Source organism: Typopeltis vanoorti, chromosome 14, assembly GCF_054136105.1.
Source record: "Typopeltis vanoorti isolate ZY-2024b chromosome 14, IOZ_Tvanoo_1.0, whole genome shotgun sequence".
Lineage (NCBI taxonomy): Eukaryota > Metazoa > Arthropoda > Arachnida > Uropygi > Thelyphonidae > Typopeltis > Typopeltis vanoorti.
In genome coordinates, this window is record NC_143562.1 from 30,534,972 (window position 1) to 30,555,968 (window position 20,997).

Genomic DNA, 20,997 nt, shown 5'->3' on the forward strand with positions numbered 1-20,997 from the left:
ATGAATACCAAACATTATGTGATAATGTTTGGTATTCATGAAAATGACTTAGCTGAGCATCAACATGATAACGAACCATTTCATATTGCAAGGGCTGTGACAACAGTCTGAGGGAACAGGTGTGAAAGACTGGCTAACAGCAGAGTCCCAATACAAAACCTATACAGCATGTTTGGTAAAAGTTAAATTAATGCTGGAAAGCAAGATGTACTATTGTATGCCCACTGTTTGTAGGTCTCTCCTTGGCATTTTTCCAAGAATAGTTGATTCATGCTGAAGGGGAGAAAGAAATGAAGGATGTACGAATTGGTCGCCAACATGCGAAATCACATGCTTTCTTGTCTGTCACTGTACTAGTATTAGCTTGATTTTTGTTGTCGCTTTTTTGCATTATTTTTTTATTATTAATTTGTATGATGGATCCAGTACAGTCAACAAGTTCAGTTGTTAAACGTTTCAGTAGCTCTTGCAAAAGAATATTGAAAAATGTGCTGACATTCTGCGAAAAAGAATCGTCAGAAGGCCGTCTCCTTGATCCCCTTTCTCAAGTCATAAAATGTGCAAGTGCAATTGCAGGCATATCGGGGTCGACTGTTAAAAGAATTCGCAGGGAATCAAAAGGTGAAGGTAAGCCAAAATTTAAATCTCCTAAAAAAAAGCGCCAGAGAAAGAAAATCATCGAAACCGTAGCTTTGAATGATTTTGATGTAGACATTATACGAAGAACTATTCACGAATTTTACGTAGTCGAGAAAAGAGTGCCAACTGTTCCAAAATTGATTCCTGTGCTTAAAGAAAAAATTAATTTTCCTTAGAAAAGAGAAACTTAAAGGAAAATACTTCATGAAATCAGATTTTGTTTTAAAAAGTCCCAGAATAAAAGGAAACTTATCATGGAGCAAAGTGACATTGTTTTATCTAGAACGCAGTATTTGAGAGCAATAAGATGTTTCAGGAGGGAGAAAAGACCAATTGTGTATCGAGATAAAACTTGGATTGATAGTAATTTAACTTATGGAAAATGTTGGCAGTCTAAAGAAGAATGTGGAGTGCTACAAACCGGAAATGCCTCGCGGCGCATAATAATTTTGTGTGCTGATGGAGAAATGGGTTTTTTTACCGAATTCAAACTTACCATACAAAGCCAATTCAACTACTGGAGATTACCATGGGCAAATGAATTCTGCGATCTTCAAAAAGTGGGCAGAAGAAAAACTGATTCCAAACCTTCCTAAAAATGCTGTTGTTATAATTGATAACGCTTCATATCACTCTATTCGATTAAACAAAGTTCCAAATTGGTCTAATAAGAAGCAAGTTCTTATGGATTGGCTCTCTGCAAATAACATTTCTCATTCCCCAGATATGCGAAAAATTGAATTGCTTAATTTGGTCAAAAGAAACTCACCCACAACTAAACTATTTATATTCGACACAATGCTCAAAGAGCATGGATTTCTAGCTTTGAGGCTGCCACCATATCATTGCGATATTAATGCTATTGAGTATGTTTGGGCAGAAGTGAAAAGTTTCATTCGCCATTGCAACATAACTGGGGATATTGACATGTCGAAACTTTTTAAGCTTTCAGAACAGGCGAATGAAAGTATTACAGTTCAAAACTTGGGAAAATATTGCTCTCGTCACCTCATTGGAAAATATGTGTTGGTACAGAGACAGTATTATCGAAGAATGATGCGAACCTTTGGTGATCAGTTTAAGTGAAAGTGATGGCAATTCGGACACCGATTCAGGTGACTCTGAAGATTAAAAGGATTTGATAATGATATTTTTTTCCAACATTTTTTTTTGCATGGGTTTGTTAAAAGAGTCACAACAAGTCAAATAATTCATTGGTTTAGGACATTAAAGTGTCTCAGTTTTCTCAACTGTAAGTTAGAATATCTAAGTTCATTTGAAAAAATTTCTGTTTTTCTGTATAATTATTTTTATTTTATAGAAAACTTTCTTAAAAATAAACTCAGTTAAATTTTTGCTTTATGCTATACCTTTTTTAATTTTGTTAATACTCTACGTACATTTTTCCAACTGTTATACAAACAAAATAGTTACACTTTAAAAACAGCAATGTTCATAAAAAAAAAGCTAAATTTTCCGACTTGTAATAATAAACAAACTCATCCCAGAAGACAGATTGATTACCCTATTATCGGAATGGATTCTTCTTTTTCTGACATGTGCAGAAGTGTCAAAGGATCTCTAATCAGTGGGCGAACTATATCATATTTACTACAAAAAACTGATTGTCACTTTGGTGGAGGATGCTAAATTGTTTATATATGAACATTTAGTGGAAATGTCTACCTAGGAGAATAGTCATTTGTAATCATGATCAAAATGTATACTAATTGTGTATAGGGGAAGCAAAAATAATAATATTAATAATAATAAAAATAATAATAATAATAACAATAAAGCATTTATGACACACTTCTGGTGTCATAAATGCTTTATTGTTATTATTGGCACTTCTGGTGTCATAAATGCTACATGACCTTCAAATCCACATTTTGCGCCACAACATATATCCCATTATGTTTGTAATGGAGTTTTTTAAAATTTGCAGAATAAAATGTCAAAAAATTAATTTTTAAAGCATATTTCAATCCATTCAAAATTATCAAAAACATTTTCCTCATTTAAATTTATATACTATATATATTAATAAAATCACTCATCATACTAACCTGATGGCTATGAGAAGACCAACGGCTACCCTTACGCATGGCTGTTACCACCATGGTCATCTCTCCCACTACAATATATATTCCGTTCTCTGGAGCTGGCATTATCGTTTTCTTTTAACACACTAAAAATATTTGCTTACTGTTGTAAATTAATCTGAAAGACATAAAAATTCTTATAGATAAGAGAAAGCAAACATAAAACTGAATGAAACATAACATAATAAATCATTAATTCAACATCATAAGCACATAAAAAATAAGGCAGTTCATTATGGATACAGATTAATCTTCCCAAAAATTAGACATAGAGTCATCCTAGTAATAGAGATCTCTCTTTTGTAAGAGGTCTGTATATATAAAAGCACAAACAAAACATTTCAGAGGAAAGTTACTGACCTGGATGGCCAAGTAAATAGTATACCACCTTTCCAATCAACAGGAAAATGGGTTCAAATCCCACCATGGACATGGATGCTAGAAAATTTAAGTGACAGATGATTTCCATTGCTTGGTGTCGTTAGCCTACCACCACCTTTATTGCTGGAGGCATAAAATGGTGTGAAAAGTTTTACTTAATTTTCAGATTATCTAATCATTAGCCCATCCACAGTTCTAATGTACTATAAGTTTACCACCTTTCATGGGTGGTGGGATTTACATTAAAAAATGTAGCCATAGAATGTTTACTATCATGAAACAGGAAACAGATATGCAAGTTTAATTACATATCTGTATTGCATATATAAGTAATATTGGTTACTACTATTAAATACTCTAAAAAGGACTTTTTTTTTTTCTTTTATAAATAAATATTAATTACATGCAAGGTTGGAAAATCCATAAGTGTGCATGTGTAAGTCAATAGTTAGAAACAGAGAAAAAAATTCAACAAAACTAGATTTATCAAGCTCTCAAGATTTATGGTAATGTTAGTATTATTCTACAATATAAGCAATTCTATACATTTCTGCTTCTTTGTTCCATCACACCAATACCGTGCACAGATCTGGGGCACCAGAGTTTCTTGGTGATGGGGAGGAGGTAAAGAGGATACAGAGTGACCAAGATGATAGCTGGTCTATGGAATTAACCTTTCAAGAACAGGTTGAAGATTTGTGGGTTACAGAAACTGGTTGATAGGTGGAAAAGGGGTGATATGATTGAGACATTAAAATTAATGAGGGTGTTTTTTTTACAAGATTAATTCAGAAGAAATTTTTCAGAACAGATGTGGTGGTGGGAAAACTAGGGGCCATCCATGGAAACTGAATGAGAGTGTAGTTAGCAAGGGTGTTAAAACTAGGTTTTTTTATTGGAGAGTAGTGAATCAGTGGAATAAGCTGCCAGTCTGTTGTGGGTATCATGACTGTGAATGAGTTCAAAGCAAGGTATGATAGATGCTGTGCAAATGATGACATGATGTTTAGGGCCTCCCTCAATGAGTCTAAGGACTATTTGGAGTTGCCCATAATAATAATAATAATCACCGTATAGTTTGTATCAATAGCCATGACAGCAGAAAGTTATGTAATAAATAAAATTTATTCAGGAGCTATTCCAATGTAAGCTATTTGTTTAGTCTCATTCTGAACTGTTGCACTGTACAATAAAAAAAAACATTTAAAATAGTTACTTTTTAAATGACTTATTTGATGCTGTATGCCAAATCGTAAATGCATATTCAAATCACCAGCAATTTTTCAAGTAAAGAATGACAACTGCATTGGACAACTATGGAATATAATTTACATAATTTATTATTATTATCAGCCCTCCAGGAACTCATTGGGAGAGTCCCCAATTTCCTTAACTGCTGGAGGCATACATCAACTTCAGTCAACTCATTCATATTAGAAGCACTCACTACTTCAACAGGCAAATGGTTCCACTCACTCATTGGTCTGTGAGAAAAATATCTAGCTCTCACCCTTTCCTTAATCACATGGAAACTCAACTTCCACAGACCTTCCAAATAACAAAAAAAAATGTCAACCAGTATCCTAAACATCCTTTGAAGTCAGGCCTCTATCATATCACCTGCTCTTTCTCCTGTTTATCGGTGTCAGCAGTCCACATGAAAACTGTTATCATTTGTCATTATCCAGCCAATTGAAGCCTTTCTGTAAATGCTGCATCAGCAGTATCCCTGATTGCTCTACCTATCTTTGCATTGTCAGCAAACAATTGCACATTGCCGGTACAGTCTTTACCAATATAAGTAATGTACAAATTGAAAAAAAATAGTCCAAGAAGTGAAGTCATCTTAAATGTGGCAATTCATTCCTATCTCCCCAAATACCACTTTTTTGATACCTGTCTTTCAGCCACCCACTTTTCCAAGTCAACAGTTTATATTCCGATCCTCACCCTCCAATTTCCACAACAGCCTTTCATGTAGTATCCTGTCAACTGCCTTAGCAAAGTCCAACAGTATATCATATCATATCCGTTCTCTTTATCTCTGTGTTGTATTTGGTCACTTCTTAAATATTAAACTGGAACTTTATATTGGCTTTATTAGTTGACCAAAGATTTTTGTAAAATATATACAAGAATGAACAGTACAAGGAATAATAATTCCTTGTACCATTACACATGTCCTGAAGAAGCCAGTGGTTCTGTCTGGCTTCTTCAGGACATGTGTAACGGTACAAGGAATTAATCTTTGCTAGTAAAAACGAAGAATGGAGTAACACAGTCAAATAAATTAAACTGATTTATTATTTATGAATAGTAGAGGTTCAGTGTAGTAGTTGAGACAGTTGTAGGTGTCCTCCTGCGATGAGTCTTCGGACTCCTTGGAGGTGTCAGGAATAATAATATCTCTATTATATCTGCACTACAGTTCTTGAATAGCTGACCATATCATAGATGTGGATAACCAGATTTAGTGGAAAAGCTTCCTCTTTTGCAGGAACAGATATAAATTCAAGAAACTCTTCCTAGAATCTGCCTTAGCATTCCAATATACACAATATCTTGACAAATTTGGTTGTCTCACTTAACCAAAAATCAGGAGACCATCATTATGAAATCTTCAAAAAGTTTGAATTATCACACCCATAGAGAACACCAGTAGGACTGTAAAATCCTATTATTCACACTCATTTTCTTTTTTGCTGGTATTCCTGTGCATGTGCTCAGTGTATTTTTTTGTGTTCATGAAGATACTTTGGTGACCGAGATCAAATATTGGTATAATAATTTATTAAGTAAATAAATCTATTTATTATCTGTAGATATATGCTTATTCCACTAAACATCAATGTGAGTGTTGCATAATATTTCTGTATATAGAAAAGATAAGGATCTACTGGGCAGTCAGGTAACAAGTGTCAAGGAAGGGCAGACAGTTATTGTTTTCCTTTTCAACAGTGATATGGATCCTCAAGTGTTGGACATTGGTGTGCTGGGAAAAAAAAAAGAAAAGAAAAAAAAATGTCTCCTGCTTTCTTACCAGTGTTCCTGCATGCACATGCTCAAGTGCATTTCTCTGTATCAATGAAGATGCCCTAATGCCCAAGGCAAAATACTAGCATAATAATTTATTAACTACATAAATTTAGTTAGTATTATCTATATTATATGTATTATCTATAGACATGTCTATCGCTCATCAACATAAGTGATCTCTAGAATCTTCTTCTTCTAGAACAGGGATTCTCAACCTGTGGTACGTGTACCACTGGCGGTACATGAGCCACTGCCTTACTAGTACATCTAATATCTTGAATTAAATATAGTGGTATACCACTGGAAAAGGTTGAGAACCCCTGTTCTAGAAGATTCTGTTGTGGTGGCACTATGTGTCAGTTACATACAAAAAGTTGATAGATCTCAGCAAAGTGAGCACTCATTATCTGAAAAATCACATCTGCTGCTGCTGCTGCTGACAAAAGCATACCATCTGCATTCAACAGAGTTATTCTTCCACAATCATTCTTTCAGTTGCAGCATAACAATAAAATCCTTTTGGATTGCCTTTCTTTTCCTACTCTGACTGTGCTTTATGTACAATAACTTTTCTGGCTTGTACTGCATATACTTTCATAACTCCTCTCTCTCTCTCATCTTTTACATACACAAAATAAGTATCTTATTATCAAACTGCATCTGTGTGCAACTCCACTATTGTAACAACATGGGAATCAGTGAGCTGATCATCGCACTATGTGAAATGGCTGATTCAATTTAATAAAGGACTGTGAATAAGTGTTTCCTGATTGCAGGTATGAGAATATATATGATACTGAGGTACCAATTGATATCATTCATTCATTCTTAAATATTTCAAGTTAACTTGTGAAACTATGAACCCAATGGTCAGGATACTTCACATGATATCATGAGGCAGGTGAATATCTGAACTTTCGTAAATCAGAACTAGATGGATGTAGATCCAATTTTTTTTTTGTATTTCCTGTTAATCCTTTCTGAATATTCTGTATATTAATTCCAGAGAAGAGAGGTTGCAAAACCTGTAGCATGTCAATACTGCATCTGAGCAAAATGTGTAGTGAAGCACTATTTCAATGACACGTCTAATTGCATGTGAATGTAAAATTATAATTTGTAAATTTGCCATTACCAGAAATCATCAAGTACTCTCTCCTATGAACAGCAATACTCAGTGGCACTGAATTTAAAGAAACTCTGAGTTAAAATTTATTTTCTTCAGTTCACTGTTTCAAATATGAATCCCAATACTTACTTTAACACTACATTAACAATACTGGGACAGCACATGCTTCAGAAGAAAAACCTAAATTGCACATACCTCAAATAAAATATGTCTTCCTTTGGCATGATTACTCTTTCCATTCTTCCAGGCATGCCTGTCATAAGTTTGTAATAACATGGGTTGGATATTTGGACCATTCCTCCTTCAATATGATTACCAAGCCACATACGGCTGTTTGGTGCAGTGGTACCTCCAATTGTACATCCAATTCTTCTCACAGATATTTTAATAAGATGAGATCAGGACTCTCTGATGGCCAGTCAAGTATTTGCACATAATTTTACTCAATCTGGCCTGTAGCAAGATTGGATTAATGCAGAAGTTATATATTTTTCATATACAACTAGCATATGGAACCTTGATGTCTTCCTGGTCTGGTTCCCACCGATGAGACCTTAATCTGGGTAGTGACTCTTAGCATAATGCTCAGCATTATACACATGTGAAAGAAATTGTGTTTTGCATTATGGGATACTAAGGCAACTGATAGTTAACAGCCTCTATATACAAGTAACCTAGTTGTGAAGATACTTCATGTGCAAACTTTGTTTTCTTACACTTAGAAGATTAAACAAGGATATAATTTCTTGCCAAGTTTAATTTGCTTTATAACCAAGTGAAAATACAATTGCCTACAATTCATTTGGGTGAGGCAGTATTTCATTAATATCAAAAAAGGATAGGCTTGACATATAGCATCCCACAGCTACGCCTCTTTAACGGTCACTGATAGTATGCAGATATAGTCAACTTTAGGTGTAACAACAGTAATATACACATCAGCATGTGTCATTCTAAAACAGGATATCACCACACTTATTTCAACATTGTGTGTGAAATACACTATCCCCTAATATCCTAAAATTATTAAAGTATGTCTGCAATGTATAAGAAAATAAATAGAAAAACTGTAACATATGAAAATAATCTAATAATAAAAGCAGATGATGAGGCAATTGGATTATGCAACAATGAGCATCCTTATGTATGATGCAGCAATCATACTAATTTCATTATCATAAGCTGAAGTACACAAATGATTTAGAAATACTTATTTTCAAAAAATAAAGATTTTCATGTCAAAAGAGAAAGATATTGTTATTATCTTACCTAATTAAAATGTAATCAGATCCATGGGGAACTAGAGAAGGAAATTATGAACGCCAGTAAAGCGTAATCAAAATAAAACAATGGAAAAGCAAATTATAAGAAAGACCTGTATATCATTGAGAGAAGCTTGTAAAAGAAACAGGAAATTTTTCATATGGTAAGGAAGAAGGATGCAGAAGAACATGGTCATCAAAATAAGTTGAATAAATGTAATAAGAAAGGCACCAAGAAATTTTTCATAGGGAGACAGCAGCAAATGTACTGGCACTTATTTGGAGGTGAAGTAGCTAGAAACCTCTAAACTTTTATCCACACACACACACATACATATATAATAATAATAATAATAGGCATTCACCACATTATTTAACCAACATATATCGGGCAGAGATCACTACATCAAAATGACAGGCGCTGATTTATCAGTCATTCTGGAAAATTTCGTCATACTGAATTTTCATTGCTAGTTATTACGATATTAGTAGATAACCGCATGAAAAGCTAATTTTAAAATAATAATAATAACAATAAACTGAACACTTCCTACAGAAAATCATGACACCTATTTTCTAGAAGTCGGAGTCAGATCAAAAACATCCCGATTTTGGAATAATACTGTATACAGCACATTAACTGTGTGAACAGTAAATGTGCTGTGTGAACAGTAAATGTGCTGTGTGAACAGTAAATGAGGATTAAAAAATATATATTTTAAAAAATGCCATATGCTTCATTTCGTTCAAATTCTTCCACGACGAAGGGAAGTTTACAGGCAGCCGGACGGGAAAATAACATAATTTTAAGTGCTAACGCATTTAGAAATGCGCATCTAAATATAAATATGCGCTAGAAACTAATAACAGGATATTTGAATATCTACTAGTAATTACAATATATCTATAACATGGATAGATTACATCCCACACAAAATGGTATTATATTCTGAAACAAGACTGTGTGGCCCTACTAGGTAAAACCGTGATAAAACTCATGTATACAGGTGGTTTATCATGCATGCACACACGTTAATAATGTATAATGATGCAACTTTTGTTATATGTCATTCACCATCATTAAGTCAAAAACTGTGAAGCTATCATTTTGGATTATCATACTTTATATATGTACTTAGCATGAGCAATACCACAATTGTTTTATATAGTCTCATGAATCATAATGAATATTTTTACACAGATTCCCTACGTGTGCTTTTGTATATACACCCGCACCAATCGACGCATATGGATGCCACGCATGAAAATATGTTATTATACTACTTCACCTAACTGTTGAACAAAAATAAAATAAAATAATAATATTATTAATAATTTTAAACAAATAAAATAAATATATAGAGAACCATAATCACATCCATCGCAAATATTATTTTAAAAAAATTTTACTTACCATCACCTAAAATTATCGTAATTTTTCTAGACAACTTTGAATTTTTGTTTTTACAAAAAAAACTCGTAATCATCTTTTGTTTAACCATAAACAACTCGCTTCATATAAAAGAATTGTGATTACCAGCATGATTATTATTCAATGCCACAAACATCATTGCTAAAAGCTAGCCGACACTCTGCCAATGCAAGTGAAGAAATACTGAAGCCAACATGTATATTTTCACCGCGAGATGACAAAACACAAACTTATGTTTGTGTAACGTGTAAAATAAAACGTGTAACAAAATTTTTGTAACGTGTAACGTGTAAAATAAAACGTGTAACAAAATTTTTGTAACGTGTAACGAAAGTGAAACACTTTATAATGAAAAAGGAAATATAGGTAATTTTAGCAATAGATAAGTATAAATATATTATAAAAAACAATCATAAGATCTTACCCTTTTGACATTAAAAAAAATTAATTCTAAGAGTTATTGATGCCAATGGCGTTCATCTACAACTTCAGATTTGTTTTTGTTTTGGGCATACTATCAATGTATATTATTATATAAGTAAAGTAGGTATTAAATCCAGCATTATTTCAAAGCCGAATATCTTCTTCTTATTGTGCTATCTTCTATCGAAGGTCAGCGACCATCTTGGCGAACAAACTGCGCTCTTGTGCTAATCTAATCAGTTGTGCACTGCTCTTTCCTGTCCACGTCTTGATGTTGTCAAACCATGATATTCTTTTTCTTCCTCTAGTTCCTTTGCCACCAATTCTTCCTATCAAAATAGTTTGTAGAAGTTGGTATTTGCTGTTTCTCATGATGTGGCCAAGATATGATGTTTTTCGTTTCTTGATTATTTGTACAAGATGTTTAGCTTTGCCAATGGATTTTAAGACATCTTCATTGGTAATTTTTTCTATTCATGATATCTTTAGCATTCTTTATAGCACATCTCAAAGGCTTCGATTTTCTTGAAGGCTGTCGCCTTCAATGTCCATGTTTCAACTCCATAGAGCAGAATAGACCACACGTAGCATTTCAGCATTCGGCATCTGACTTCCATGTTTAGGTCTTTATTGCAGAATAGTGTTCTCATTTTCATGAAGGACTGCCGTGCAACTTCAATCCTTGTCTTTATATCTATTTCTGGATCCCACCGTTCATTAAGCCAGCAACCAAGATATGTATATCTTGACACTTGATCAATATTTTTCCCATTGAGTGTCAGTTTCATTGATGAGGCTGGATGTTTGCTGATGATCATGTATTTTGTCTTGTTGATGTTTATATTTATTCCCATTCTTTGGCTTTCTATGTATACTCTGTCAATGAGTTTTTGGAGATCCATAATATTATCTGCAATTAGCACGGTGTCATCTGCATATCGAAGGTTGTTAACAATCTTTCCATTTATTGTGATTCCCTTGGAACATTCTTCTAATGCTTTTTAAAGATTACCTCTGCATATATGTTGAACAGGAGTGGTGAGAGCACACATTCTTGTCTCACTCCTCTTTTGATGTTAATATCACTGGTGGTAATGTTGTCTAATTGAACGATAGCTGACTGAATCCAATACAGATTTGTTATTAGTCTTATGTCTTGTTCGTCTAGCCTTATTTGTTGAAGGACTTCTACTAAGTTAGTGTGTCTGACTTTGTCGAATGCTTTTTCAAAATCTATGAAACACATAAAGACAGATTTCTGTTTTTCTATGCATTTTTGTATCAATATTTGGGTACAGAAAAGGGCCTCTCTAGTACCAAAACCATTCCGAAAGCCGAATTGTGTTTCACTTAGAGTTTCTTCACTTTTTCTATAAATACGATTCTGAATTACTTTCAATAATATTTTTAATGTTTGGCTCATTAGACTAATAAGTCGGAAGTCACCACAGGAATTCGCTTTGGGTTTCTTTGGGACAGTGATAAATGTAGATTTGAGCCAATCTGATGGAAATTCATCACTTTCATATATTTTATTAAATAGTTTTTCAAGAAGTTTGATGTTATCTGGTTCTATTAATTTTAAAAATTCTGTTTGCACACCATCTGGTCCACTGGCTTTTCCTGTTTTACTTGTTCGTATAGCATTCTCTATTTCGCATTTCATGATTGCTGGTCCTTGAATGTTATCTTTTATATTTATAGGCTTCTGTCTAGTATCATTGAAAAGTTCTGTTACATATTTTATCCAAATCTGTGCTTTATTCTCTTCTTCTAGCACTAGTTTTCCATTTTCGTCTCTTAGAGGCACTATTTGCTTTTCCTCAGTTTTCCAGAAATTTCGTTGATTTTCTTATACAGATTGAAATTATCATGTTTCTTCTGAAGTAGTTTAATTTCAGTACATAAATTTTTCATCCAATTTTCCTTGGCTTCTTTTATTTTTTTCTTGATGATATTATGTGTTTCTGTATACCTGGCAAGGTCTTTGTTTTTGTACATTCTTCTTGTATCAATAAGAGAAAGAATCTCATCTGTCATCCATTCCTGTTGTTTTATATTATTCACATAACCTACTTCTTCAATACTTGTTGTTACGATGGCATTCTTTAAGCTATTCCAAAGAGATTCCACACTTTTATTTTCTTCTATGTTAATCTTTTGTAATCGCAGGTTAAGCTGTGTCTTGGCACTTTTATTTATGTTCGGGTCTTTCAGTTTTTCTACATCAATTTTATTTTTCTTCTTTTGTGATTTTTTAGCTGATTTTAATCTAAGACGAACTTCTGCAACTATGGGATTGTGGTCTGATGAGATATCTGCTCCAGGATCAGTCTTTGCACTCTTTATACTACTGTGGAATCTTTTATTTATCAGTATATAATCAATTTGATTTTTGACAATGTTATGTTGGTTATCTTGAGGCGATTTCCAAGTGCACAGTCTTCTGGGTGGAAGTTTAAACCAGGTATTTGCTATTGTTAGATCTTCTTCCTGACAGAACTGGACTAGGCGATCTCCTCTGTCGTTTCTGGTGCCTAAGCCATGTTCGCCAACAATTTCTCCATCACCCCCTCTTCCCACTTTTGCATTGAAGTCACCCATCACTATGTTTATATCATGTTTCTTTGTTAGGTTTTTAATCTCTTTTAGGTGTTCATAAAACTCTTCAACATCTTCTTCACTTTTGTCAGCTGTGGGTGCATAAGCTTGGATGATATTTATGTTAATGGGGTTTCCCTTAAGTTGTAACAGCATTATCCTTTCAGAAAATGGAATCCAATTTATTACTGATTTATTGATTTCTTCATCTACTATTACAGCTACACCATGTCGATGTTTGTTCTCATCATTCCCAGAGTAATACATTGTCGTATTATCTTGTTGACACTTTCCAGATCCTGGCCATCTTGTCTCGCAAATTCCCAAAATCCGGATGCCCAGCCTCTTCATTTCTCTTGTGGCATTTCTTAATTTGCCAGCTTCATACAGAGTTCTGACATTCCAAGTTGCAATTTTAAAAGTGAACACCATTTTGAGCCCGGAGATTCTTCGTACCCCTGTCCCATTTAAGGGACGCCGGGAACTTGGGGCCAATTGTAAGGGTTTGCTCGCCATGGTGGTTGTTCTGGAAATAAGGTAGAGCAGTAGTTTCTCCGTTTGCTTTCTGCTCTGCAGTATTACAGACGTACACAATATAATCATATTGCCATCTGCAAATCTCTGATCACAAGCTTTTCCGTCATCATTTGGCTTCAACCCTGTGTCAGTACTGCCAATGCTGCTTCCCAATGTCAGGGACAGTGACCCCAGCAGGTGCTTATTTAATGGCGGCACTACTCGCCATGTCACCGAGTTGTCATTGGGCTTTGTGAGGTTTTAAGTGAAACAGAGTTGCCACTTCTGCTCCCCCACGCCATGATAGCTCAGTCGCTGTTGGTCCACGGCTGCTTATTCGCCAGATTGCTCTGCTTATATCGCAGCTAGCCTCCATATCTGAAGGCTGATCCCCGATCCGCCACCTGGGGACGCACCCGGTAGTAGTCAGCTCTGCCCCGGGTAGAGTCAGATATATAAAGCGGAATATAGAAACTATGAAAGTTTCGTAAAGTAAGATGACCAGAGATCTTACGGGTTACATCGCCGAACTGAAACCTTTTGGCTCTTTAGTAAATATATATTATGATTCTTCGACGTAAGAGTAATAGGGAACAAACTCATAAGTACAACTAAGATGGAATGTTGGAATGAAAACTAAACGAATTCCTGTAAATAGTGAGATATATATGTATAAATTGCATTGTTTGTGGGGGGGGGGAGAATTGAAAGAAAAATCATATGTTAAGAATTGGACGAAGAAAGGACAAAAGGAATATGTTTCTTTTGTCTTTATGTCCTTAATGTGCAACACGAAATGAGAGAAGAGTTTAAGTAGAAATATTCTTAATGTTGATAATCGGTTATCTCCATATAACCAAAAGATTCATCGCAAGAAATCTCCAAAAGCATTATTCACAATATAGTTATCACACATCTCATAGCTCCAATAATTCGTCCAAAATCTTATCACAGGTGATTTTGTACAAGATAACCATTAGTTACATAATTCCTCTCATAGCTCTCCTTAAATTGATTCCCTCATGAAGCACTGAAAACCACCTAAACTAACCAGATCAAATCATTCATCACCCTCGTAACAAAAAAAAAAAAAAAAAAAAATCTAAACCTTACATCCTTACTGCAGTTTCTACTCAACTCCAGTGAAGACGTCTTGGACTATTCCATATTCTTCCCTACTTCTAGGGGAAAGTTTTCAATATTTGAAAACTCTTTAGCCTCTCTCTCTTCTATCAAACTGCTGAAATTATAACCACAAATTTGTCAATATATCCTTATGCTGAACATCCCACATTTTTAAACCATTTTGGTAACATGACCCTAGATTCCACACATCCCCAAGAAATCCAGGTTGTCAAAGATGATCAGTATTCCAGATGTGGAAAAAACCTTATAAAGAGGTTCTGAAAGGTTCTGTAACGTCCAGAATCTTATTCAGGGGAATAATGACTTACTTGTCCTTACTAGCAAGCACGTTTTTAACCATCTTTTGTACAATTTTATCAACTTCTGCAGTATGGTCCCTGAACTTCAGTTCTCTATCAACTATTACCCCCCCAGTACCTTGACCTCATCAATTTTTCAGCAGTGAAACTATATCAACAGAACATACACACTGAAACTTTTTCAATCCAAAGAGCATGATTTTACATTTTGCCTTGAAAGAAAAAACATTATCTTTTGTCCACAATGTTAGCTTCTTCAAATGAACTTGCAAGATTTCTAGACCATTTTGCTTTACTACTACCCTTCCCAACTTATCATTATCAGCAGACAACTGGATGTCAATTGTCAAATTATCACTTATATCATAAATATACAGATTTAACAGCAACGGACCAAGAAGGAGCCCATTATCACACAACTAGTCACCTGTCGAATCTTTGACTCCACTCCATCATACACTACTTTGATGCATGCCTGACAACCACTCATATATCCACCTCACCAACCCACTTCACTTTAGTACACTTAACACATTCTAATGCGATATCCTGTCAAATAATTTTCGAAGTTCAATAATATCCCAGTACAGGCATTGCCTTTATCTAATATTAGCGTCAGTCTATTATGGAAATAAAATACATTGCTAACGCTAGATCCCCCTTAATAAAGCAATGTTGTCCTTTAAAAACTATCAAATTGTTCATTCATATATCCTGGATTCTTCAGCTTTTGCAAAACGTTAACTACCAATCTTGAGACTAACTGATGTGTGTGTAATTTTCCACCTCTGATTTAGGCCTACATTTATATAAGAGAAATATTAGACTTCTCTTCTTCTCTTACTCTACCAGACAGCCTGATCAAGGATACGTCCAATTCATTGCACATTTATGCAATATAGATCCGCCAAAATCCAATCTAATGACAAGTAGAAATTCATATTGCATGTTTAGAATCTTTCAAACACCTTCATTTCATCTAACTCCTAGTTCACGTCAATTCGTGTCTCAAAAGCGACTACTTTATTCTGATTATAAACCTTCTTAAAACAATTACTCTGTAATTCAATTTCTTCAATATTATTGTCTTCATACCAGCAGCTTCATTCCTTAAAGATAAAGAAAAAAAAATCGCCTAACGCCTTTTATTCCCTTATAGAGAGTAGGTAAGATCTTTTAGCCCTAAATTCTCCTGAATGAGGGATAAGTTCAATCTCTACTGGTAGACAAGAATATTACTAACTATAAACGCCATACAATGGAGAGGACTGATGAGTACCACCATCTCATGGTCCTTAATACAATCTGTGGATGAAATTTACCACTATATCTTCGTCAACATTCCTGCAAAATGTCCTAGTGGAGCATTTTTCACTGCTCCACTAGGACATTTTTCACGATTTCTACTTATGTGACTGGCAGTTATTAGTAACCGGAATCACACGCATACGAAATGAATCCTTTCATATCATTTGAAAATTACACTTTTAATGTGAAACAGCAACAACAAAAAATATCAGATATAGTATGCCCACAGATTCGAGACCCTTCTGCGCATGTCACAAAAAGGAGAATCCATTCCGAGGTAACCAATCCGTCTTCTGGAATGAGTTGTTTATCATTACACGTCAGAAAATTAACTTCTCTTTTATGATCATTATAGTTTTTAAAGTGGTAACTATTTTGCCTGTATAATAGCTGGAAACTTTTATCTATAAAGCACGTGATTTGGCGTGTTGGTGACCAATTCATACGCCCTTCATTTCTTTCTCCCCTTCAGCGTGAATCGACTACATTTGGCACCAAGCCAAGCGAAGTGTGGGCGTACTATAAATATACCAAATTTGAAGTTTCCTGCCATGTTCTATATAAAGTGATTTGATACAAGACTTAGTGTTTTTCAACCTTCTTTCATGTGTGCCCCGTTTATAATATTAGTTTTTGTGGCTCTCCCAGCCTTCCGCCCCTTTGTAATTCTTGTGTTGAGACATTGATAAAACTCGTAAAAGTTAGCAAAACAAACAAAAAACTAGGAATTAATTACATTTTTTCAATATTCATAGAAATTTATATACGTCATCAAATCTTTCGAAAATTGTATAGATCTGGCAATACTGCAGAGACCGTTGAATCATATTGGCCTTTCGGAAATATTCGCAATTTCATCACTGGAAGTCTCGAGTGTTCTGGAAATGTTTCTTCGAGTATAAATAAGGCTTGAAATGGCAAGACAGTAGTAACACTGCAACAGTGACCAACAGTGAGAAGTCGATGGTCGACGTTATTTTACTCCTATTCGCAACGACTCTGATACACGGTATAAAAACAATCTTTTCTGGTGTAGAAAAATGGATAAATTTTAATTAGATGTAAGCGGGCATTTGACGATTGCGACGACAATGTTCACGAAGAATTTTAGAAACTATTTTATAACCGACGACAACATAATGGCAACGTACCAGTGGGTTAGAAACCCTTTCTAATTACCCCTGAAGGTTTTTCAATTGAAGAAGTGGAACAATTTATAAACTTCAGGCCAAACGGTGAAATCAAAAGGCAATTTGTATCTAAATCGCTGTCTGAATTTTGGGCCAGTGTTGATGATGAATTTTCACTGAAATGCACTTTTGCTATTTCCAACATCTTATCTTTGTAAAATCGAGTTTTCCGCAGTGGCTGCCTTAAAAACAAAATATAGATCACAGTTAAATATAGAAATAGAACTGAGAGTGTCAATTTCTAATGTATCGCCATCACATGAAAAACTTTGCTCCACAACACAGGCCCAAGGAAGCCATTCATTTTAGATTTATTGTTTAATTAGATTTTATACATTTTATTACTGTATTTTATTTTCAGAATGTATTTTATGTTTTGTTTTTATAATATTTTGGTGACAATAAATAGTTTCATTAAATGCTTTTGTTTCAGTAAAGTAGTTTTTCCTTTGATTTTCGCTTTCTTCTCCACCCCCCCTCCCCCAAAGGGGGATGCTCCACATAGGTTGAGAATCTCTGAAGTAACTCATTGCAGAAAACAGAAGAAAGAAATGAACTGCTGTCTGCATCTTGAGTGTCATTTCAAGCTCATGGTGATAGATTTATTTTTTAATAGGTGTTTTATTACATTAACTAGAATACTTACTGTATAATATTGTTGGTAATAATACACTTGGTTCATTGTATTTTGGGCTTTTATTAGTGTATCTGCAGACACATAAAGTTTTTTTAAAGTTGTGCCCAAAACTCTTTACAACAACACAGCTGAGTCAAAGGCAAAGAGTAATGTAGATGTCGAAGATTCGAGAGGAGAATCCTATTCCTCGCTGAACAAAAGCTTTACAACTGATATTGACAAAACAAATAAAGTTAAGTTAACAGATTTAATCTACAGCTTTCGACAAAACTTAAAACAAGTGACCAGAGAGTTAAAAAAAAAAAGTCGGCAGATACTTAAAAAAAACTGGCTTTTCAACACAGATTTCTCAAAAAAAATCGAGGTTGAACTAATGTCATCATAGAGAATAACGCGATTGTTAGGCTTCAGGGCCAAGGGATGGCCCTGAAGCCGTCAGTTATCTGCTCTATCTCTCTTTCTCTTCCATAATACCTATGAAATAAATAACTGATAACTTTGGGTTCAGCTATTAGTGACTGCTAAGGGAGGAGTTCAGCTAAGTGATCTTCAAACAAATTAAGGATAAATTAACGTGCTGATGATGTGCGATATAGAGTTTCATCGAGCCAAGTCAATCATAACCCCCCCACACACACGTACGCACACTTACGATATCGATCTCTACCTGATAGGAGACTCTCGTGAAGTGAATATTGACATATTATATTCATCTGCTCTGGTTAGTTCTACAGGTCTAGCTGGATGACAGGTGACATTAATCACCTGGTGGGTAACCACAGCTCTATTTATAACAGGCATGGACTAATTGTCTCATTATTTGTCTTCAGAAACTCTCTTGTTTTTACCCTTTTCTTGCCATGTATAGTGTAGATGATGGCTTGACTAAGACCACAACCCCACTGATATTAAAAAATTATGAAGCCAAAACCCACCCAATTTGGGAATAGAGCAGTAAAGTAAGTTGTCAAAGAGAATTTTGGACCATTCTTCCTTAGGCACTCTTCCTCAGGCATCCAACAACAGTTCAGGAGAACGTCCCTTAACCTCAACGACGCTCCAGTTTATCCCATACATGTTCAATAGTTGAATACAGAAATCTGAAGAGGCCAGTCAGGCGTGTGGTGGGGGCCTACATGTCCACAAACCATGCAGTTAGTGCAGCAACTTTATGACACGGTGTATTATCTTGTTGAAAGAAACAATGGTCAGTTCCATAGGAATGCTATAAAGTAGAAAGCATTGCATTGACCAGAATGATACTTCTCAGTTTTCAAGTGGCTGCACAAATAAAGGTTCTAGGCCAAGTCAGGAAAAACAGGACCATACAAGTAAAGTATTGGAAATTTGGTGAAAGAAAAAACAAGAGTACATGGGATGCATTACTCTATAGTGGGCAGCATGGGTTTGAAAAGGGTACGTCCTGTCTTTCTAACTTACTCACATTTTATAATAAAATGACAGCATAATTGGATAAAAGTAATAGCTACACCCAGGGCCTACTTACACTTTTCCTGAGGTGTGCAGGGCCAGATGCACTATAGTGCTCTGGGCCCTCTCATTATCTGAGGCCCTTTAGTACGTACTAACTCTTCGGGTCCCTGGATATAGCCTCGTGCAGCTGTCCATAATTATGGCCCTGGCTACACCATGATACTGCTCGCTTTGCCAAGATATTTGACAGAATACCACAGCTCCGTATGGAAACTATTACAAAAGTTGGAGCAAATGGGAATGGATATAAGGCTAGTAGAATGGATACGAGGGCGTGACAGACATACATCAGAGAGCAGTATATATACTGGAGTGGAATCTAATAGGATGATGTTGACTAGTGGAGTACGACACATTTCCTACTAGGGCCGCAACTCTTTAAATTCTAATGAATGACATATGGAAAGATTTAAGAGGTGATATTCAGTTACTTTCTAATGATGCAAAACTGGGGTTAGCTAAAAATGATTAAGGTGATGCAAGTATCCTTCAGGGTGATTTAAATAAATTGGCATTGTAGGCAAACAGGGCCGGCACTACTATTTAGGCAAACTATGCAACCACCTAAGGTGCAAGCTATGAAGGGGCGCAAAACTTCAAGCTATGCTTTATTCGTACTTTACTAAAATATCAAAATTAAATAGTGATATATTATTATTATTATTATTATTGTTGTTCCGGGCAACTCCAAGGAGTCGACAGACTCATCGAGGGAGGCCCTAACATCATGTCAAGAACAACTATTCGACATTGACACAGTATCTATCATCCCTTGCCTTGAACTCATTCACGGTCGTAGCACCCACAACAGACTCTGGAAGCTTATTCTACTCATTCACCACTCTCCAAGTAAAAAACCTAGCTCTAACTCCCTTGTCAACCACGCTCTTGCCCAGCTTCCATGCATGGCCCCTAGTCCTCCCACCATCAGTCATATTTTCAAAAGTATCTTCTGGATCAATCTTATAGAAACCCTTCAATAATTTGAAACGTCTCAATCATATCACCCCTCCTTCGCCTATCGTTCAATCTCTGCAACCCACAAATCTTCAACCTATTCTCATAAGGTTCATTCCGCAGACCTTCTATCATCTTGGTCACTCGTCTCTGTATCCTCTCCACTTCCTCCCCATCACGAAGAAACCCTGGTGCCCATAACTGGGCACAGTAGTCCACAGTACAGAGTACAGATATATGATTTAGGTATCGATCTTTTTCCTTATCCCTCACACATCACACTATTTTACTCTTAAACTCTTGGTTCTTTTTTGTTCCTTACCTAAATGATTTGAACTTATTGCTATTTAAAATTCAGTTAAGATAAATATTTTAAAATGTTAACATTTTAAAATATTAAATTTTTCGGTATTTTCTAACTTTTTTTGTAAATGAATTATAA

The 20,997-nt window shown here is 35.1% G+C and overlaps 1 protein-coding gene across 1 annotated transcript in view; it reads right to left on the reverse strand.

Annotated features, from left to right (window-relative positions):
* The window catches only part of garz (Sec7 domain-containing protein garz), a 405,451-nt gene extending 395,279 nt beyond the window's left edge, over positions 1–10,172 (reverse strand). The window contains exons 1-2 of the mRNA XM_090404320.1: positions 9,967–10,172; positions 2,709–2,862 (exon numbers count right to left, since the gene is read on the reverse strand). Of these exons, the coding sequence (XP_090260446.1) occupies positions 2,709–2,810 (102 nt within the window). The 5' untranslated portion in view covers positions 2,811–2,862; positions 9,967–10,172. The remainder of the gene's footprint in view (positions 1–2,708; positions 2,863–9,966) is intronic.
* Positions 10,173–20,997: the final 10,825 nt, after the last annotated feature.